Consider the following 21,805-nt stretch of genomic DNA (forward strand, 5'->3'; position numbering starts at 1 on the left):
TGGCTTCATGGTCATGTGTTGATAAATGCATAAGTGTGCAATGTGAAAGAGAGGTGTGTTAGTTTAAGGACACTGTGATAAGATAACACTGATATGGTGTGTGACTCATATCTTGGACCGTAATAATCTCACTGCCCGAACTGTGTAGTTTTGTTGTTCTTACAGATATTTTTGGTCTGTTTTGATCAAAACATTTTTGACCAGATTTAGCAACTTTAGAAACAAATTTACATGCAGTATTATATATTAGAAAATATTTAGGTATTATATTCTTGGTGTATTCATGAATGTTCATAAATGTATTAAATATATGAAATATATAAACAATATTTACACCAAGATGTTTTTAGATTAACGCATAAATAGTAGCACATTACACATAATTTTCACATAAATATTATAATATTAGACGTTTAGATAGTACACCATTATTTTGTAATTTTAACAAGTATTACATTTAAGTTAGTTGCTTGCTGATTCTGTTTTTACAGGACATAAAATTTTAAATTGTCTAACAGTATTAAACAAACAATATATAATTTATATGCATTAGATCAATTACGTGTTTTACATTTTGCACTGCTTTGACACGCTCATATACGTGCTGTTTTGTTGTAGGTTGGGGACAGAGATGACTCAAACCTCTACATCAGCATGAAGCTCAAGGCAGCAGCTGAGGTTCAGTGGGCTGATTTAATAAACAGAAATCATGTTTATCATAAACCTCTTGCTGACACTGTCTTCCTCTCTTGCATAGATTGGGATCAATGCAAACCACATTAGGCTTCCCGAGACAGCCACGGAGGATGAAGTAAGAGAAACATGCCCCAAGCAATAACAGCAGTGTGATTTGCCTTGTCTTGTTTTGTGTCTTTTCTCTCTTTATACGTCTATGCTGCATAACTTACAAATCATTATAATGACAATTAGAGCCTTTGGACGTCTTCCTGTGCAGTTCATTTTGATCTAGTTTGGTCAGAGTTTGGAACAGATAAACGCATTCTTAGCTATTAAAATAAATATAGCAAATAGCAAATGAAACAATTTTGTTACAATAAGGATTGGATGTCGAAGGCTGATCCCACTGATTTTCTTAAGGTGCTGCGAAGTATAGCTGCAGTGAATGAGAATCCTGCGGTCCATGGCCTCATCGTACAACTACCGCTCGACTCCGTCAACACAATAAACACAGAGAAAGTAACCAATGCTGTGGCCCCAGAAAAAGATGTGGATGGGTAGGTGTTGTTTGATTAAAATGTATGTTTGAGAAGCAGGATGGTAGAAATGGGCCTGATAAGTGAATTTATTCTTGATATGCTAAATGAAATAGTGCATACTTTTTTCTTTACAAGGTCAAGTTCTTGCATTTTACACACTTTTTCTCATTTGATGGGTCTCTGCTAGGTCTCATTTCCAGGTCTAATCGCTCCATTTGGCTCTCTTATCTGTTTTTTTCCACTAAAAGGTTAGAAGGCCAAAGGCCTTTTTTGTTGACGTGTATGAATATTGGCTGTTTTTACTGATTTCAGATGAGTTATCCAAGCAAAAAATATTCTGAGGGGCCGCTGACTCTAAAATCCACACAAATATCTACCTGTAGGCTCTTGAGACATTCTATGAGAATTTCATAAAATTTATGCAGCATACTTATGGGGAAGAGAGATCGCTTGTGTTACCATATGTGATATAAAATGTGTTTATTGTGATTACTGACAGTTGCTGTATTGACCTTTTTAACTGGAAACAGCTGGTGAAAATATACAAATGTAAGATGTAAGAAATGTAAGAAACATGCATCTTTCAGAAAAGGTTACAGTTGCCATTTATTAGGTGTTACAAAGTGCCATATTGTCAGAAAAACTTCCTTAATGCACAGCCAACCTCCACAGAACATTGTAACTGTATATTATTGAATGTGTCTCCTCTCAGCCTGACCAGTATAAATGCAGGGAAGCTGTCTCGTGGAGACCTGGGGGACTGTTTCATCCCATGCACTCCTAATGGCTGTATGGAGCTCATCAGTCAGACCGGTGGGTAGAAATCTTGTGAAGCTCTACCCATGAGCTCTAGCTCTCATCAGTCAGAATCATAGAGCGATTGTCTAGAGGGCCTTCGTGCTGCAGCACAATCAGTGTGCGGTGTGATTGGAAGGTGTGAAATCTATATATACACACATACACAGACACAGATGACTGGGTGGTGAAATGAGCCGTCACCCTAAGGAAAGAAAAGAGGGATCCAGAACATTCTTTTTTAGCAGCACATGTAGGTGCGTCAGAAAGGGCACATGGCAGAAAGATAAAGAAAAGAGCTCTGATTTAAAACCCAGCACATTTCTTTGCTGTCTGCTGCCTACATGGGCAGCATCTCTAATAAGCATAAAAACTTACCTCATTTCTCATTATAGAGAATGTTTTATTAGTACTTTGCCATTTTAAGGAAATTCACTACTGTTTAATTAAAAGTTCGGGGGCTGTAAAATATTTTTATATTTTTGTAAAATTTCCTTGTATCCCCATGGAGGCTCCATTTATCTGATCAAAAATTACAGTAAAGCACGGTAAGGTTGTGAAATATTAGTACAGTTTAAATGAACTGCTTTTCATTTAAAAAATGTGTTAAAATTGTATTAATTCCTTTGATGGCAAACATTTTTTAGCAGCTATTATCGTCAAATGATTCACATGAGGAATGATTCTAATGAAATAAAATAATAATTAATACTTCTGTCACCACGTAGACCATCTGGTATTTTCTTATGCTGAGCATTCTGCCTTCTCCACATACATGTGATGCTGCTTTAGCAATTTGGCTCAGAAAAGGCAGCACAATTAAAACGAGACCTTTAGAACGGGCTTAGTGTCAACAGCGCATGTTAAAATGCTCACTGGGTTTTGGAACGGAGCAAGTGTGATTAATGTGTGCAGGTGTGAGTGTGATGGGGACGAATGCTGTCGTGATCGGCCGCAGTAAGATTGTCGGAGCTCCAATGTACGATCTGCTCCTATGGAATCACGCCACGGTGACCACCTGTCACTCAAAGACCCCTGACCTAGCTGAACAGGTTGGTTTCATCTGGTCCTCTAACGCTCCGTTTTAAATCCTTTTTCCCAGTTTTGAACGCGAGCGTTTCTTCAGCTGCATTTTACGACAAACAAGAGCTTACTGTTCTGTTTATGAATTCAATGTCGACATTAAGTGGAGACCCTGACCTGGCGTGCAGTCCGGTTTAACGAATGGAGTAGGTGAGTGTTGGAGTAACTTCGAGCGTCTTGTTTTCTTTAGGTGGGCAGAGCAGACATCTTGGTTGTGGGTGCTGGCAGAGCTGAGATGGTGAAAGGAGAGTGGGTGAAGGAGGGGGCGGTGGTCATAGACTGTGGTATCAATCATATACCAGGTCTCTCTGCTTGACTCCATCTACTTGTTTGAAACAGTAATGCTGGTTTTAGCTCACATGTTTGCCTTCGACTCTCACACAGACAGCAGTAAGGCCAGTGGAAAACGAGTGGTGGGGGATGTGCATTACCCCTCAGCTAAAGAGCGAGCTGGATACATCACCCCAGTGCCTGGTGGAGTCGGACCCATGACTGTAGCCATGCTGATGAAGGTATCATATCATATCAGGGAAAATATCAGGAGCAAATGACTGCATGCTTTGTTTGTGCACATATACCCAATAAGGTAAAACAAGAGTGGACAACAATTTTATTAGCAACAATTAATGACAAATAAATGGTGCATTTTTATTCTATTTCTATTTCTATTCTATATATATAATCTAAGAATATGAATATATAAATGTAAATATTTAAAAATATATACTGTATGTGTGTGTATTTATATATGTATAAAAAATATATGCAGTATACAACTTTTTATAAAACACTATTAATCATTTGACAGCCCTAAAAAATAATATGCAGTATGAAAGGGCTATTTTACCAAAACTTTCTCATTTGGATTTTGACCAGAATACAGTGGAAAGTGCAAAGCGGTTTCTGCAGACGTACACTCCAGGAAAATGGAACATAAATTACACAAAGAAGAAACCCCAAGAGCCTCAGCCGAGGTACTGTTGTGGCATGCATGCTTATATAGAGATTGATTAATTAAAGCATAATTGTGACTCTTGCTTACCCATATGAATGTCTGTTGCGTTTTTCCAGTGACGCTGACATATCCTGTTTATGCCAAAGCAAACCAATTGGTCAGCTTGCAAAAGAGGTGGGCTTGTTTTCTGAGGAAGTGGAGCCATATGGTAGGAGCAGGGCTAAGATACGACTGGATGCTCTGAAACGCATGGAGAAACAGCCTAATGGGAAATATGTGGTTGTTACTGGGTAAGATGCATCCTGAAACATAATTATGTGCATTAACATAATCTTATAGTGTAGTAACTTTTCACAAGCGCCAAATGAGATCTCACAACGCTTTATTAAGTATGGATCACACACTGCATTCACAATCACCTCACGGCTCTGCTGTAGAGCGGTTCCACAAAAAATGTAATGCTTTCAAAGTTGGAATTTTGTTTTTCATTTTGTTACTCTACCAGAATTACTTCTACTCCATTGGGCGAGGGAAAGCGCACCACTGCTCTTGGATTGGCTCAGGCTTTAGGGGCTCACCTGAATATCAACACTTTCGCTTGTATGCAAGAGCCTTCCCCAGGATCCTGTTTTGATGCTAGGGGTGAGAGAGTGTACAGGATTATATCTATGGGAGCTAATTATTTCGCTCAATTAAAAAAAAAACACAAACTAAATCATAACTGTGTGATTAAAATTAAAATAATGACAAAAAAAGTCATAATTATGACTTTTACAGTCAATAAAAGTACAAAATTACTTGTGTTATACAAATTGAAGTAAAAAATTCTATGCTATAAAATCATTGCTGATTTACAATCTCATTGATCTACATGAAGTCCTCTTTCAACCTTATTTCTGACAACTGTAAACTGATTTCAAACATTTATGAATTTATTTCTCATAAATGCAACTTTATTTCTTGAGTTTTTGTCTTGCAGTGCAACTTTACGGCCTGGTTTCACAGACGGCCAGGTTTTAGGTTAAGTCAGGTTCAGATCATAGTTCAATTTGGAAATCAAAGTATCTTTTATAAATGTGCCTTAGAAAAAAAAAAAACATTACTGGTGTGCATCTTGAGACAAATCAACATTACTAACATATTTTAAGATCCTGCAAGTTTCTTTCAGTTAAAACTGCCTAGATATACATTTTAGTCTGAGCTAGACTTAAGCCTTGTCTGTGAAACCATGGGTAAAACTCACAGTGTGGCTTATGTCTTATATTGCACTTTAATTCTCAAAACTAGCAATTACCTATTTTATTTTAGACACTATTTTAGATTAAATATAACACATATTATACACGTATAACATAAATTATAACACAACTGTATTATATTTATTAACTGTGTAGGTTTTTTTCTTTTTCACTTGAGGTCATGGGTTTATTTGGTTCACAGGGATTGCTCTTGGAGGAGGATATTCTCAGATTATCCCGTTGGAGGAGGTTTGTTTGAGACCCTTTTGCAACAGAGATTTTAAAGTATATTTCATCAAATGGAACATGAATTCCAACACACTGTTCCCAGGTCAGCTTTCAGTCTTCAGGCCAAAATGAGCGAATTTCTGCTGCCAGTAAAGTGGTGATGGACACTATTAAAGCACATGCTCACTATGAGACCAAACTGTCTGAGAAGGTCAGGATTGTGTTCGATATGTGTGTGTGTGTGTGTGTGTGTGTGTGTGTGTGTGTGTGTGTGTGTGTGTGTGTGTGTTTATAGTCACGTGTTTGTACAGTTTGCATTTGGTAAGATCTCACACATTTAAATCTTGCAGGCTTTGTTTGACCTGTTGGTTCCTCTCAGAAGGGGGCAAAGATCCTTTTCTCCAGCACAGCTCAACCGAATTATGGTAAATCTTAGAAAATCACAGTCTATAGTAAGATACTCATTTCAAATCCAGTGCAGAAGGACGATTGCACGGTAACAGTGTCATTCATGATCTGTAGAAACTGGGTATTGAGAAATCCGACCCCTTGACCTTCACGGAAACTGAAATAAGACGTTTTGTCCGATTAGACATTGACCCAGACACTGCAACAGTATGTATCTGTGTCATCATTTCAATTTGACCTAGTGCCTTTTTGATAATGTAATTAAGGGTGATTTGTTCTTTTTAATGGGTGTCTGCGCTTTTCAGGATCCTGGCTCTCTGGATAATGAGATCATGGCTATACTGTCACTCAGCAGCAGTGTGGAGGAGATGCAGCAGAGGCTGGCCAAGATAGTAGTGGCTACAAACAAATATGGAGATGCTGTCACCACAGAGGATTTAGTCAGTATGTGTGTTCACGTGTTTGTGTGCGTCTGAATATGTGTGTGATCTAACCTACACAACCTCGTCATCACAGGATGTGAGCGGTCCACTGGCCATGCTATTAAAAGATGCCCTAAAACCTGTATTGATGCAAACCGTAGAGGTAAGATTTAATAGCTCAAAATGTTACATGGCCATTGAAAATGTCATTTTTTCTTTATAAATATTTTAGAATCACTGCACACAGAATCTTTCATATTTATTTATTTATTTATTTATTTATTTGAGCTCTGTCAGATTCTGTCTCAGCACATCTCAGTCTTTCTCCCTAGGGTACACCAGTGTTTCTTCATACCAGCCCATTAGCTGATATTGCCCAAGGCAGTCCTTCCATTCTGGCGGACAAACTGGCTTTAAAAATGGTTGGATCCGAAGGTTTTGTAGGTGAAGAATATATGTATATATACATTTGCGATTGAATTTGCAACTTTGATAATAATAAAAATATGTTTTCTGAACGGCAAATCAGCATATTAGACTGATTTCTGAAGGATCGTGTAATACTGAGGACTGTGGTAATGGCTATAACTATATCACTGTAACTTGGTTTAGGTTTGAAACAACAAAAACTAAAGCACAAACTGTCACAGAGTACTACCAATAGTTCTAATCTACTCTTTCCTGCCTGCATAGTCACTGAGTGTGGTCCCGGAGCTGATATTGGCTTGGAGAAGTTTTTCAACATTAAATGTCACTACTCAGACCTGCGGCCAGATGTGGTAGTGATGGTGGCCAGTATTCGGACCCTGAAGGTGCTTGGAGGTGGCCCCCCTGTGAGTCAGACGCAAATTCATACGCTGCTTTTCGTTATAGATTTACTTGAGCCTATAACATATTGGTTGTGCTTATTAAGTACTCTTGTCCTTGTTCTCTCGGAGGCAGTATCTCACAATGTCTTTACACTTGTTATAGATCCAAGCTGGGTTACCCCTTCCAAACGAGTACTCACAGGAGGTAACGCACTCTTTCAAGTTGTGTAACCATTTTATGTCAAATTCTGAATATTTATATTTGTAAGGGTTAATATTACAACAAGACAATTTTATACAATTCCTGAAACTGAGAGGATGAGTTTAGTATGTTTAAAATCATATATTTTTTTGCAAAGCAGAATCTAAAGCAGCTGGAGAGAGGCTGTTGTCATCTGAAGAGACAGGTGGAAATTGCACAAGCATTCGGTTTGCCAGTGATAGTAGCTGTCAACAAATTCAGGTACAATATCAAACAGCGAACCAAAAGTGCTGACTTTGTGCATTTTGTCTAGCTACTTAAAGGAACATGCAACTTTTTTTGGAAAAAGGCTCGTTTTCCAACAAGTGTTTCAATGTTTTTTTCTATTTAAAAATTGGCTCTTCTTTAGTTGCATTGTGTACCAAGGTTGACAGAAAATTAAAAGTTGCAATTTCCTTGACCGATGTGGCTAGAAACTATACTCTCGTTCTGGCATAATATTCAAGGAACTTTACTGCCGTACCATGAGTGCAGCAGGCACAAGGATATTACACAGCGCCTGAAAACAGTCCCCAGAATTTTCAGGCTTAAAAAAGCAGTCACATTATTATCAATATCCATGCATCCATCATCCATACCACTATATCCTCTGTAGGATCACAGCAGGGAGTATCACCAATATATATCACTGTATGCTTTTTCAATCATATATCTGCGATTATAATCTAATATTGACATCTTATCATTTGTACACTAACCATGTACTCACGAGCCAAACCTACTCTGTGTGAATGTGTGTGTGAATATGGGCTCTGATTGTGTTGGGCGTAGCTCTGATACTGACGCTGAGCTGGAGCTGGTGTGTGGCCAGGCGAGGCAAGCTGGAGCCTTTGAAGCGGTGCAGTGCACTAACTGGTCTGATGGGGGCGCTGGAGCGCTGGCTCTGGCAGGAGCTGTTCAGAGAGCAGCTCAACTACCTGGACAGTTCAGGGTCCTCTACGACCCACAGGTGAGCAATGGCAAAGATTTGCAGCTTAAATCACACATTTTTTAAACTGAAACTAAAAATGTGAAATGTGCTTTATTTTGTTTCGTGTAAAAGCATCAGTGAAATAACTAGGAGGTAGAGGAAGCGAAAGGATATTTGTTCATTAAATTCCTTGTACAAATGTACAATGGAGCAATTTTACTTTCACTCTGGATTTTTCATTACCCAGTGTCTTTTTTGCTCTTCTTTCCCACACTATTCTGAGCTCAATTAACACGTTATATATATATAGAGCTGTTTCATTAGCAGCCAATGACTTTATAATGCATGAAATCTTTTTAATTGACAAGGCCTAAATATAACCAGTGTGAACATTTTTTATAACAAATTAAGGCTAGGAGGATGTCTGTATGTATTAAGCACAGAAAGGTTCCACTGGTGGAATGAAGCCAAAAGCCATTACTCATACTAATGCGTTATTAAACACAGATAAATGGCTATTTTCAGATTCCAGCTGTCGATAAATTAAGGACTGTGGCACAAAAGATGTATGGCGCAAAAGATATCGAGCTGTCTCCAAAAGCAAAACAAAAGCTTGCACTTCATACAAAACAGGTAAGCTTCATTTTCACGAGTCTGTTTAATTATATATACTTATAGCAACCTAGGAAATACTCTCAGATAATTGTTTACATTAGAATATATACTTTATTAGTATGCGACACTCCTACTCTGTTAATTGATGTGGGTTGGACTAATTAGTAGAAGCTGCTGAGAGTTTTTAAAGAAAATATATTGTATTGCATATTGTGGATGGAAATTTTTGTGTAACAATTTTGAAGGAATGAATTTGACTTTTCAACATTGTATGTATGCCTGCATGCCTGAGGCAGAGAATAAATTCTCTCTTATTCCACTTCTTTTCTTCTTTTAAAGGGCTATGGGAATTTGCCGGTTTGCATAGCTAAGACACAGCTGTCTTTGAGTACTGACCCCATGTTAAACTTCATTCTGCCCGTAGCTGATATCAAAGCCAATGCTGGAGCAGGTTTCCTCTGCTGTGTGACTGAACCGGTGAGCTTTATACTCCATATCTATATTAGTACCAGTCAATACTCACTTTGTAAATTTGAGGACAGCATATTTTTTTAATTAACAAGGAATCGGTTAATTAAAGCGATGAAAAGTGATGACAAACATGAAGACATTCATAGTGTTACAAAATATTAATTTAAAAAATAAATGCTGTTGTTTTGAACTTTAAACACTCCTGAGAAAAAAAATATATCACAGCTTTCACAAAAATATTTGTAACTCTGCTCAACTGTTTAGATACTGATAATAATAATAACTTTTTCTTCAGCATATTATAATTATAAAAATTTCTAAAGGATCATTTGACACTGAAGATTGGAATAATGACTGCTGAAAATATAGCTTTTCCATCACAGGAATACGATACTGTAATCAAATAAATGCAGATTCTCTTTGATTAGAGATGTTTTTCAAAAAATATAACATAAAAATTAATTTTTTTAATATATTATTAGTGACAGGTTCAACATCATAATTTACAACCGATGTGTGTCTCTGAAACTAATTTAAACAGAATTATAATAAATGAAACAAAGTTATACTTTTAACTGCTGGTGCACATAATCGCATCAAATAAGGCCAATTGCATTACAACATAATGTGGAAGGAAAAACATAAAAGCAAGTAATTTTTGTCAATCGTTGTTAATGATTACTTGCTGAACACACTTATGGGAGATGAAATTATGAGATTACATGAACACTGAGCTGGTTGACCTCTAGTCAGATGACGTCATTGATTCATTTCTGTCCCCCTCAGTCAGAGTCGCTCATCATTGGGTGAGTCTACAGTGCAGAAAAGAAAGAGAGAATATTTGGTCACACATGTGTGGATATTTTTATCCAGACACGTTGCTAGGCTGCATGCCTGTGCTGAACATGAGCTGTTCAACAAAATCCACTGGTGGTCCAAGTGACCTTATCCAACATTTACGTTCATTACAGATTACAAATGTAAGTCAATTTATTAAACCGCTCTTCAGGGTAGCAGTCATTTTTATATGCGGTTATAGTTAACTTGGCCCAGCGTGATTTTATTTGGCTTGTTGGACTGTTATTTATTTTTCTGTTCATTTTGTGTTAAGGGGGGAAAAAAACATAATTGGGTGTATTATTAAGACGGCAAAATAACTCCACCAGATTGACTAATTTCTTCAAACTCTCCAACAGATGTATACAGAAATGGATGATCCCATGTGGCCCTGTTTCCATGGCAACAACCTTTACAGTGACAGCAAGTAGCGCAATGGTTACTTGCTAAGATGGGCGAGCTAAAATTGGTTTAATTAATGGCCAATCAAACTTTAAGTAAGTGGAAAAAAAACAGATATCTTTTTAAGGTGGCTAAATGATTTCTAAAACCTACAAATAAACAGTGGCATGAAATTCTAGCTGCGTATGAACAACATTTTTTATTTGCTGTAAAAACAACTAATTATGTCTTTTTTTTACTGTGCTAAGTGTACATTTGTGAATTGACAAATGATGTTGCTCTGTGTTGTCCGAATTCACTCAAGATCTCATAGTTTTTATGCTGTGCTTCTTGATCCGTATGATATTTTTAGCCATGACTGAGCTTCAGAAACACGGAATCAATTGTCTGTCGGTATCTTTCCAATTACAGTAAAGTTTGCCAGTATTATTAAAAGCCACGTTTGATTTTATTAGCTAATTCGACACACTGATTCTAGAGATAGCGTAATGTCTGTATGTTTACTTTATATGCTATCTTAATAAGCCAATAAAATCTTGGCTTAGCCTTTAATGAAGTTTCCAGTTGCTATAGATACTAAGCTGCCAACCTGATTGTAGACTATAATTAGATAATTGTATATTTGTCCGGCTTGTTAGTCCAGTTTATTTTCATCCTCTTCTTCAATACACGCTGCCGTCCAGTAGTCAATGATCACTGTTAATGCGTCTCTTACGGTTGTCTGATGCTGTGTAACTAGAAAGGCATTCTATTTCTATGGGGTAAAAAAGTGCAAAAAGATCACTGGTTAATGTTTTAATTTTGTTTAAAATGATATTGCATTTTTACATAAACATGTTAAATACCTTAGTGTCTAGACACTTATAGAAACTCTGTGTTATCATATTTCAGCACATTGTGCTTACATTAATTTTGAATGGGTCTGTAACCAGGAAAATAGAGCTGTGTTTGATAAGTGGAATACTGAGTGTGCATCTGGCCCGTTTGATTCAGAGGTTAGTTCGGGACATCGCCACCAGGTTTATCACTATGAGGCAGCCTATTCAAGTGAACCCGAGTAAACTCTGCCAGGCCTAAATACACTTATGTGGTAGCTTTGTTGAGTACTTTGTATGTTTCGTGCGGCTTTCAAGGGCATATTTTCCTCAGACCTCTGGGACCTAACGTCACTGAGCATTAGTATTGGTGGCTTTGAGCTTGAAATAACATTTCATGCATGAGATGTCAAGACTTGTGTCATATATATCCTGAGTGAAAGAAGCAATCCCTCTTCCGAACGTAGTTTAGAACATGCCTGAACGATAAAAAGGCTGCTGTCTGACTAAAAGGTCCATAAGAAAATGTCTGCTACTGACACAGATATAAATTAGACCCTGGGAAAATGAGATGACCTGTCATATTTGCACATATGTCTTTTGCAAACATCAAGCAAGCCTCCAAATGAGAATTAATTACTGTGTGCCATCTGCTCATCAGGGACATTTCATTTAATGCCAGATTAGATTTTCAGTCGTTATGTATCATGGAATAACAGTTACTCTTTTAAAAATAGTTAAAAATAGTTAATAGTTAAAGTAATAGGGAAAAAATAGGTTCCACAAAGTAATGTTTGGTGAACAAAAGAACATTAAAAGATTTTTCTTTAACAATATAACCCACCTTTTTTCCAGAACCTTTTTCTCTGATGGAGCCATCAGTGCCAATAAAGAACATTTCTTTCTTTATTTTTATAAGGTAACTGTAGTTAAAGTTTCACTATTAGCCAAAAATTTTTGAGACTCACACATTCTCTCTCTCTCTCTCTCTCTCTCTCTCTCTCTCTCTCACACACACACACACACACACACACACACACACACACACATACACACACACACACTCAGTTATTAACTGCATTATTCTGCTATCGACGGCTCAAGCCTCAATTAATAGGTCTAAAATGACTTTTTGGAATTAACAACAGAGGCGTTGGATGAGATGCAGAAGAAATAATCATACTCACAATAGCATTTTAAGTACAAAAACTGCCTTGAAATATGATCTGATCTGGGCCTACAGTTGTGCACAATAAGTGGAATAATTGAGTCGCTGAATTATTGGAAAAATAATGCACACCTGAGATGTAACACATCACCATCTCGGGTGTGCATTATTTTTCTAATAATTCACTATAGCCCGGAGTCAATTATTCCTTACATTTACAATAAACAATAATGTTTAATTTAATGAAAATAAAGTAAGGTGTAATACAGTAAAAATACAGTACAGTACAATTTGTACATAATAAAAACCTGTGGAATGTCCCCAAAAAACATGGAAACCCAGTGCGTGTGTGTAGTGTAGTGTCACAATAATTAGTTTTTACACACATTATAATTGCCCACCGTTTTGTCATAATTTCCGTCAGGACCAACAATCTAAATAGAAAATAAATAGAACAAAACTTAGAGTGCTTGGTTACCAAGGAGACAAATTTGCCAGTAATGAAATAAAAAGCAGGCAGTTAATGTGTGAAGAAAAAACAAGGTAGGCTATAGCCTTATTATCAAATCAACCAAATATATTAGGCTATGCATAATTTCCAGTTAAGTTGTCATTATCAAATATTCAAAATTACCAAGTGCACTAACCAATAATTGAGCATTGTAGGTGGATAATCTAAATGAAACTAATCGAAGTGAAAGACGCATTCCAGGGTCTAAAAAGGTTGCTTTCTTTTTGATGTTTTTTCGACTTTTTTTGTATGGATAAAAGTGGGGTAAATGTAACTGTGTCAGGAAATTGTGTACAGCGGGTGTGTATGGTCGCCTTGATGGATATCGATAATATCTTCACATTAGCAGAGCCTCCTACGTGTTGATTGGATGAGGGTGATGTGCACGCTCACAGAAACGTCAATCAGCCGGTCGTCATGGAAACAGTTAGGCGCGTAACGCGTAACGTGCTGGCGAGTCTCTGAGCGCGGCAGATCTGTGAGGGGATTTATAAACGCTCTTTGAATCTCATCGCCCCAGACAACCGTGAAAATAGTTTGCGTCGTGCTCTGTGCTTTAAAGGTAGGTATTTTAACGTGTTTTTAATTAGTAGATTGTTGCCGGACTTTCTTAAATCTACGTTAACCCGCTGTTCTGAGTTATCTTTAATCACCATGTAAGTTAAAGCGTGGACTGTTTGCATTTATGTCAAAATAACACACTTCACAAACAAATTAGCGTTTTGTCGGAACAGTCTTCGAGTTTTGACTTTGCTAGATGGTCTACATTTATTCCTGTAGCCTGTTATTTAAAGGTAGTGTTGGGAATTAAAATAATGATTTGCCTTTAATTTGATTTATTCACTTTTACTGTTAGCAAAACGCCTATTGAATTCTTTGTGTAGGCTAAAGGATGTTTTTAAAGAGACTTTTTCACTGGTGTCACACCCAGTGTGAGTTCTTGTTGTTTGTGCTGTAAACATTGCACAGCCTGTGTGTTGTCTCTGATCAAAATATACTCAAAGATAAACATATATATGTAATAAACGTTATCACTGAACACAAATCAGGCAATAAATGTTTCAGTCAACAAGTGAAATACAGAAAAGCTTTAACTTCACCAAGACCGTGTTTTGTGTTGATTTGCAGCATCTCCACCTCTTTAAACTGACAGTATGTAAGCGGAGAAAACACCCGCTTGTGTAATTGATCCGGTGTGGACTATTATTGACTTTGGTACTGTTTGATTAACCATGTCCACACAAGAGACAGAATTACCCGACAGCCAGGAGAGGGGGGGTTTAAAGCGAAAACTGACAGGTCCTCCGAGACTTTTGCTGGGGAAGTCAAAATCAAGGGAGAAACTGGAAGGTAAATCTCAGAGAAGGCAAAGACAAGCTATGACTTGTGATGGCACAGTGGAGAATAATGATCAAGAGAACTATGGAAACGAATCCTCACTTATTACCCACCACAGCCCAAAAACATCCTCAGAGGAGAAGGAAACCCAGCCAGAAGATCCAGAAGATACCTCAGGAATTTTTGTAACATTGGAGCATGGTGAAAGCAAAGATGAAAACAAGGAAAGTAAAACTGAAATGACCAGAAGCACTTCAAAGACATCCATTAAAAGGACGTTTTCCTCGCTTCTCAGGTGTGGAAAGAGGGAGGAACCAGAGAGAACAGAAAACAAGATTTTGAATCTTCAGAAAACAAAGAAAAACAGAAACAAAGCTCAGCACAGCATGTGTAACTCCGTGGATGAGAATGAACTGAGTGATGTAAACAAGGAAGTTCCTAATGGGAAAAGTAAAAATAGGGCGTTCTTTACAGTGTGGCCCCTTTCTAAGAGATCTACCACATCTAATGTCCATCCAGGAAGGGGATGTGGAGAGCAAGACCGTAGCATGGTTGTTCAGGAGATAACGACACCAAAAGGTTTAACATTTAAAAAGATCTACCGCATCTTTCCAAGAAAGAAAAAAGCATCTCATATTGATCGGTTTGAGTGTAATGCTCCCAAGGAATCACAAAAAGAAGAAGCTAATCAACTGAATCGGTCACCTGCGGGTGCTTTGGATAGTTCCACTGTCAAGAAAGAAGAGAAACAAAAACAAGAACAAGACATAAAGGTGGAAAGCGTTCAGGAGAAATTTAGATTCAGTGCAGAGCTAAACGTTAACACGCATATTGAGTCTGACCACACGGAAGAGAGGAAGGAAATATGTCTCGACCGAGACGTTAGTATGAAAAAAGAAGACAACCGGGTATTAAAATCTAACGGTGTTTTGGATTCTGAGGTTCCTCCATCGTATTGTAGCGAGTTTCCAGGCACATCATCAGGTGGTGATCTGCTAGTCTTAATTGAGAAGCCTATTAAAAATAATATCAAATGCAAGCCAGTGATTACAATAGAGCAAGCATACTCATCAGAGGAAGAGAATGTGAATGAAACACCTGAGTGTGATGGTCTCACAGTGAATGGATCCTGGCAACATTTAAGAATAAACAGCCTAACAATCAACACGCTGCATCCTTCTGACCTAAATGCGTCTCCCGAACTGGACCCCAGCCATTGTAATGAGACCCTGCTGATTCAGACAGCAATTTCAATGGTGCAAGCAGCCATTCGTGGCGCTGTGAAGCAACTCACCATTGAGCAGCAGCACAATCAGATAGGTTTGGACCGTGCGTAACCACACATATCTACATTCTTTATTCAGCAAGCGGTTTCATATTTCTCTATGATGGTATAAATAAAGCTGTGTGTAACATTGAAAAAAAAAAGAGGAATTTCTGCTTGCGTAAACAATGGTAATGATTCAATTATTGATGTTGGATTGAGGAAATGATTGTAATTTTATGTAATATTAATGCTGTAAGTTTGTCTTTGCATGATTAACTTTTGTCATGTATTCATTAATGTCACCTTTTATTGTTCCTATTTTTTATATACTGCAATCTAGTTTCTATAGCAATGAATATCCCACACGACTCTGAGAAGGCAACAAACCACGTGCTTGTGATATGTTGCGTAAAATTGACTTCCGACAACATTTAGAGCGACGTTTTTATGAAAATATGTGGTCTGAGAACCCAGGCGTGCTTATAGGTTGCTCTTTTCAGATTTAAATGAGGCCCTGACCGAAGCCTTTAGTGAAATTGTTAGACGTTTAATCACTGTATACTGTATATCTCAAGCTTGGGAATAACGCTGAAAGATAATGATTACATAGAGTTGGCAGCAGAGCTTATGTTTGCTTTTGTGACAACATGCTACTCTCTTGTGGCACTGAGATGTTACTACAAGACAGGCAATTGTGGGATAGTTAGCCAGAAATGGAAATTATCATGATTTACTTAGCTTCACGTTGTTACAAAGCTATCAAAGATGATATTTTGAATAATGTTTAAACACTTTTTGTCCATAAAGTGAAAGTCAGTGGGGACCAAAACCACACTAAACTCCATGAACTGTCATTGAAAATACCGAAGGAAAAAAAAGTTGCATTTTTAAATCATACACAGGTTTGGAATGGTATGAAAGTGAGTAAGTTATGACTTTTACAGAATTTTCATTTGGGTTGAACGATTCCCATTGAGAAGTATACTGACAAAAAACAGATGTATTATAAAACACAGTTTATTCAATGTGCCATTTATTTAAAAAAATACCCAAACACATTATCACACAATGGCACCGAGTGCTGATGATGAATAAAATCGAAAGGGACTGTTTAAATGCACTACACAAGTCACACAGATAACACAAATGCAAGTTTTTTCTGTTTTAAAATACTCATCACAGTACACCAGCCTCGAATTTGAGTATTCAATGAATATAACTGCAAAAAGTGGTGCTTCGACAGTTCAAATACAGCACAAAGAAACCATGTCAACCATCAGTGATGTCTTGAAATCGATAAATCATTCGAAATAAAACATTTTGTCACGTCTCAGCTTTTGAAGATGACCGGTCTGATTTCGAAACATGACTGAATGTGCCATTCCTGTTTTTGTCGAGAAGTGTTATATTAGACATTTACAGTGGCATTGTCCCATCTGTTGTAGTTATGCCTCGGGTTATGCAGTAAGATTGTTAGCAAACTCGGATTATACTCTGTTCCGTACACAATATAATCGTGAAAGTCTTTCAACATATCAAAAAGCTTTTAGAAAAGCACCAGTTGCACACATTCATTTGATACAATATTCTGATTGTGTAGATGTCTTGGACAACTTTGCAGAAATAGGCACTGTTCACTTGAAAAATGAAAAACAGCTGGATTTGGTTCAACTGGCTGAGCAATAGCGTAAGTGCTTTTTTTTTTTACAGAGATGTTTGGCAAAAATGTTCTAAGGCACTGAACCAGTTTCTTGTAGGAAATTCGATTTAGGGAAGAAATCATTTAGACTCTATGCTCAGTCAGTTTCACTCATTAGGCCACAGCCCAAAAATAAACAAGAAATAGTAGATATTAGCTTAACCTGGACTCTGAAAAAAATATTTAGATTGTGGTCAAATGTTGCACTTCGTGGTGCTATTTGAGTTTCATGCACATGTGCTTGTCAATCTAATACTTCATTCAAATATATAATTGATCCAACAGTGTTCAGTCATCCAAGAGTCAGAAACATCATTAAACAACAACACTACAATCATCAACACTAAGTTTTAAACGTAATTCTTGTATGTTTTAACACTGACAAGGACTTTTGTGACAGGACAGAAGTGCTGAGGCAGAAAACTAAATTGAGTAAAGGAAAATTATGGGTTTAATAAAACTCACTCAACAATATTTAAAGAATAAAGTTGATTAACACAAAATAATTGAATTAATGATTAAAATAATGCTTGTGTCTCATTGAAAGAGCAGCTATTTAAATTTCTACAGATTGACCCCATTCACTTCTACTGTAAATGCCTCGCTGTAAACAAGTTTTTTTTTTTTAAGAAAATGTGGGACAGTTGGGAAGCAATTTTGAATGTTATCAACATTATACCACAAATGTTGTCGACAGAGCTTAACTTCTACATAATCCATAATTTTCATTTAACAGACATTACGTGTTTGCATGAATGTCAAACACTACGTCATTCCACAGTCACTGCGTCCACGCTCTCCTGAGAGACCTCAGAGTCCAGTGAGTAGCAGGAGCTGCCGTTATCCTGAGTGTCCTTGGCTGCCTCCTCTCCCGTGGCTGCAGTGATGTCTGGCTGGCCTTCGCAGCCATGAAGCAGCTGCCCACAGAAGCGGCTGTAGCGATGGTATCGCAGCGGCTTGCCCACATGGGCGAACATGTGCTCCTGCAGCTGGCTCTTTTGCGAGAAGCGAAGGTTGCAGACGGCACAGGCCATCTTTCGTTTTCGCGTGAAGGATGCCAGCGGGCTACCGCTCCGTCCGGTCCCACCACCTCGCCTGAGTTCCACGGCCAGCTCATCTGCCAGGGCCTGACTCTGCCGTAAGGCCTCTTCCAGACTACCAGAGTCTATGCGCTCCTTATGATGCCGCCTCTCCTCTAGGGACTTGTGCTCCCCGGTTTTGTCCTCTGAAGGGCCTTCCATCAGACCGCTAGGCTCGAGGGCACAGGCTGCATGGGTAAATAGGTGCTCCTGCAGGCCTTCAGGTGACAGACAGCGTTCACCGCACCGGGGGCATAAAAGCGCTAGAGGGCCATCTTTGAACAGACCAGCCTGACAGGGGCTCACCTGGGCTGGGGAGAGAGAGCAAGGCTCTTTGTCGCCTTCCTGTTGTTCCTCCTCCTCTACCCTTTCCTGCTTGATCCGTGCTGAAATGTCAGAGTCGTCCCCCGAGGCCACCGAGGATGCGGCGCGGAAGCTTTGAGGCTGTCGCTCAGACGTAATGCCCTCCAGCCCTACAGCAAGAGCTAAACGGCCATGTGTGCGATCGGCCCTAGCGCTGGAGCGGCCGTCCTCAGGGTCTCGCGAACCGCCAGCCTTCAGGCCCGAGTTCTCTTTACTGGCCAGCTGTGAAGAGATCTGGATGCCATAGAGATTGGACATACGGATGGGCTCAGAAGATGCATCCGGACCACCCTCGCCTGTTTTGCGGCAGAGCTGGTATGCGTGGAGGAACTTGATACCTTCTTGAAGTCTGCCCTGGTCCACAGGTTGTTTGGGACCCATGCCTGTGTACATGATGTGTAACAGGTAGCTGAAGACATCTGGTTGAATATCTGTGGGCTGGATCTTGATGCACTCACTAGAAAAGCATGAAAAAGTCATTAAAAATACAATCAGAGATTTATTATTTCTTTTAAAGTATGCTTTTTAAGCATTTAGTGTATATTTTTTAATTGTTATTAATACCTTTATTTTTTTTATCAATCAGGCTATCTTTACACGCCTTGCTTATTTGATTAGCAGAGTATTTGGTCACAATGGGTACACTTCAAGATACATTTCAGAATTGTATTTTTGCTAACCTGGACTGGTGGATGAAGATCATTTTGAAGTAGTTTGAGAAGGCCGCAAGGACTGCACGATGAGCCTTGAAGTACACGTTGCCAATAGCAACAGTGCAGTCACAAAGAAAGCCAAACTCCCTTTGGACGTTCAGCTGCTGGAGGAGGAACAAACTATGGCCAGACACATCCATCTCAACCTGTTACACAGAACGTACATACATGCATAGAAAACAAATGTCAACCAAATAAATTCTTATGCACAACTTCAATAACCTATACTACACTGGGATAAATAATACTAGCATTTACCTATATTATTCAGAGTTTATTCAGTTAACTTTTTCTAAAAACATACATTTTCTAACTATAATGTTATTCAAAAACAAACTGTAAAAATTATATTAAAGAACTACGTTTTATGAAAATGCTTTCAGTTTGTTTTGGATTTTTTTTTTAATTAATTAAAAGCACATTTAAAATACAGCAAAAAACTATTACTGAATGTATATTTAAATGATGTTGCACATACTTTTAAACTAGACTTTTTTGTCTTCTCGGACATTCTTATTTTTTCTCGTCCCAAATGTCTCAACATGATGGACCAGAAAGGACCAACCAATGAAGTGACTCTCTGAAGAGCCTTAGTTGGCAGAGTAACTGGCGACCTCTATCGATCAAAATAGCCATAATATTTTTTTTTTTTAAATTTTGAGACAAACCAGCTGTTTACATCTGGATAGGCTTGATATTTTTTAAAAACCCACTACGACAGTGCTTTGGCAAATTGTGTTTTTGCATTCCTCATAAAAACAAATTGCTCGGAAATTCCGTAAGAACTACATCGTACGTTTTTATTGATATGCAACTTAAATATACAGCAGAATTTGACATTGTATCATTCTAAGTAATTTGACTTTTCTTAATATAAACGGAGAAACAGCAACGACTAGCTTCCGTTCAGTGTTTGCGCCGCAACATTTTCAAATATTTGCATGCCGACCTGACCAGACAATACCTGACAGCGATTTCTTAAAATCATTACACAAAAGGACATTTACAAACAGCAGTGCTCGTCGCATAACAAAATCCCATGAATGAATGAATAATACACAAAATAGCCTGTATGAGCTGTTTAGTTCGTGCTTCTGTCATATGCGTGTCCTAACTCCTAGCAGATTTGCCCGCGACAGAATCATAATAATTTTCACACGTCTGGTCTACACCGATCAAGTGTTGTCGAAGAAACGGTGTACGTTTTCATGCACCTTGGCCAACAAAACATGCATGTACCAAAGCACAGACATAATGCATTCACACGGTCCCAAAAAATGCATTCTTACCAACTATACGAGAGAAACGGATAATAATTTCGTGTTTGTTGCAGCAGGAAAATTCTCTTATGGTCTCGCGGTTCTTCCTAAGCGATTGACGGCTTAGCTTGTTATCCGTCACGTGACCGTACTGTACATTAGCTGATCCCGTCGCACACATAGTGGAAACATACAAAGCGGGCGCCTTGCTTGTATTTACATGCTCTTCGATACGTGTTCTTTTGTGTCGAATCGTGACTCGGGTACATATATTGCCAGCAGCTATATCTAGCGAGGAAAAGTCCTAAGCCATGCGTGAAGTAGGCTACGCAACTTGCATAGACCAAAGAGCAAAGCCAGTTTTGCGAAAGGGTCCGACAGACCTGAATCGCTCATAAAATTGTATTATTGTAAACACACGTGTAGAAACTGCTACGGTTTCAATGCCTGAACAATACATCTCCAAACTCATATTTGTAACGTTTATCGCAAATGCTACAATAAATATCTAATCAGAATTTTTGTAATGTGCCATTAGTTGTGGTGTGGATTAGTGTTTGTGCGGTAATGGCATGTGATGATTATTACTATGTCGATATTTACTGTTCAAAATTTAGCATGAGTTTGAATGCAAAAATTATATATATATATATTAACTTGTATACGAGAATCGCTACTGTGTAATATTTTAAATTTGAACATGTTGAACATATGCGATAACGTAATACAATGTTGTACAAAACATAGAGGCGTTTCTGATGTTTACATCAGAACTGAGATTTCCCATCCGATAAAAAAAACAAACTTTTTGCTGATATTCGGTTCTCTAAAATGCTTGGCGTGATGGCAGTGACAGCAATACAGAGGAAAGCGAGGAAATGTGTAAGTAGTTATTTTGGAAAAGGTGCGAAATGTAAGCTATATATATATGTGTGTGTGTC

At 38.1% G+C, this 21,805-nt stretch overlaps 3 protein-coding genes across 7 annotated transcripts in view; 2 read left to right on the plus strand and 1 right to left on the minus strand.

The window, feature by feature from the left end:
• Nucleotides 1-11,204, plus strand: part of mthfd1a (methylenetetrahydrofolate dehydrogenase (NADP+ dependent) 1a, methenyltetrahydrofolate cyclohydrolase, formyltetrahydrofolate synthetase) — a 12,926-nt gene extending 1,722 nt beyond the window's left edge. For 3 of the 4 annotated variants that reach the window (XM_043219814.1, XM_043219815.1, XM_043219817.1), the window contains exons 4-27: nucleotides 619-678; nucleotides 758-811; nucleotides 1,099-1,235; nucleotides 1,930-2,030; nucleotides 2,928-3,064; nucleotides 3,286-3,397; nucleotides 3,480-3,607; nucleotides 3,972-4,069; nucleotides 4,167-4,340; nucleotides 4,556-4,692; nucleotides 5,467-5,537; nucleotides 5,620-5,727; nucleotides 5,867-5,941; nucleotides 6,039-6,131; nucleotides 6,230-6,364; nucleotides 6,441-6,509; nucleotides 6,679-6,790; nucleotides 7,040-7,179; nucleotides 7,319-7,360; nucleotides 7,518-7,618; nucleotides 8,189-8,366; nucleotides 8,853-8,960; nucleotides 9,282-9,419; nucleotides 10,610-11,204. In XM_043219814.1, coding sequence (XP_043075749.1) covers nucleotides 619-678; nucleotides 758-811; nucleotides 1,099-1,235; nucleotides 1,930-2,030; nucleotides 2,928-3,064; nucleotides 3,286-3,397; nucleotides 3,480-3,607; nucleotides 3,972-4,069; nucleotides 4,167-4,340; nucleotides 4,556-4,692; nucleotides 5,467-5,537; nucleotides 5,620-5,727; nucleotides 5,867-5,941; nucleotides 6,039-6,131; nucleotides 6,230-6,364; nucleotides 6,441-6,509; nucleotides 6,679-6,790; nucleotides 7,040-7,179; nucleotides 7,319-7,360; nucleotides 7,518-7,618; nucleotides 8,189-8,366; nucleotides 8,853-8,960; nucleotides 9,282-9,419; nucleotides 10,610-10,681 — 2,580 coding nt within the window. In that variant the 3' untranslated portion in view covers nucleotides 10,682-11,204. The remainder of the gene's footprint in view (nucleotides 1-618; nucleotides 679-757; nucleotides 812-1,098; nucleotides 1,236-1,929; nucleotides 2,031-2,927; nucleotides 3,065-3,285; nucleotides 3,398-3,479; nucleotides 3,608-3,971; nucleotides 4,070-4,166; nucleotides 4,341-4,555; nucleotides 4,693-5,466; nucleotides 5,538-5,619; nucleotides 5,728-5,866; nucleotides 5,942-6,038; nucleotides 6,132-6,229; nucleotides 6,365-6,440; nucleotides 6,510-6,678; nucleotides 6,791-7,039; nucleotides 7,180-7,318; nucleotides 7,361-7,517; nucleotides 7,619-8,188; nucleotides 8,367-8,852; nucleotides 8,961-9,281; nucleotides 9,420-10,609) is intronic. The other variant, XM_043219816.1, reaches the window with a different exon arrangement.
• A 1,625-nt stretch (nucleotides 11,205-12,829) lies between these two features.
• On the plus strand, nucleotides 12,830-17,084 carry si:dkey-1h6.8. The gene is made up of 2 exons (XM_043219818.1): nucleotides 12,830-13,708; nucleotides 14,275-17,084. Exon 2 carries the CDS (start codon nucleotides 14,379-14,381, stop codon nucleotides 15,819-15,821), a length of 1,443 nt encoding a protein of 480 aa, XP_043075753.1. The 5' UTR covers nucleotides 12,830-13,708; nucleotides 14,275-14,378; the 3' UTR covers nucleotides 15,822-17,084.
• On the minus strand, nucleotides 16,768-21,045 carry zbtb25 (zinc finger and BTB domain containing 25). Of its 2 annotated transcripts, XM_043219819.1 has the most exons (3): nucleotides 20,895-21,045; nucleotides 19,573-19,751; nucleotides 16,768-19,349 (listed from the first exon to the last, which is right to left on the minus strand). In XM_043219819.1, the coding sequence occupies exons 2-3, from the start codon at nucleotides 19,743-19,745 to the stop codon at nucleotides 18,221-18,223; spliced, it is 1,302 nt and encodes a 433-aa protein (XP_043075754.1). In that variant the 5' UTR covers nucleotides 19,746-19,751; nucleotides 20,895-21,045; the 3' UTR covers nucleotides 16,768-18,220. The 2 variants fall into 2 exon arrangements, with proteins under 2 accessions (XP_043075754.1, XP_043075755.1); XM_043219820.1 differs by lacking the exon at nucleotides 20,895-21,045 and having other exon boundaries at nucleotides 19,573-20,825.
• Between the last annotated feature and the right edge of the window lie 760 nt (nucleotides 21,046-21,805).

The sequence above is a fragment of the Puntigrus tetrazona genome, chromosome 20, assembly GCF_018831695.1.
Source record: "Puntigrus tetrazona isolate hp1 chromosome 20, ASM1883169v1, whole genome shotgun sequence".
In the NCBI taxonomy this organism is placed as follows: domain Eukaryota; kingdom Metazoa; phylum Chordata; class Actinopteri; order Cypriniformes; family Cyprinidae; genus Puntigrus; species Puntigrus tetrazona.

Coding starts and splice junctions, on each gene's coding strand:
- si:dkey-1h6.8 (XM_043219818.1), top strand. CDS start 14,379: ATGTCCACACAAGAGACAGAATTACCCGACAGCCAGGAGAGGGGGGGT.
- zbtb25 (XM_043219819.1), bottom strand. CDS start 19,745: ATGGATGTGTCTGGCCATAGTTTGTTCCTCCTCCAGCAGCTGAACGTC. Junction 19,350..19,572: donor ATCTTCATCCACCAGTCCAG/GTTAGCAAAAAT, acceptor ATGCTTTTCTAG/TGAGTGCATCAAGATCCAGC.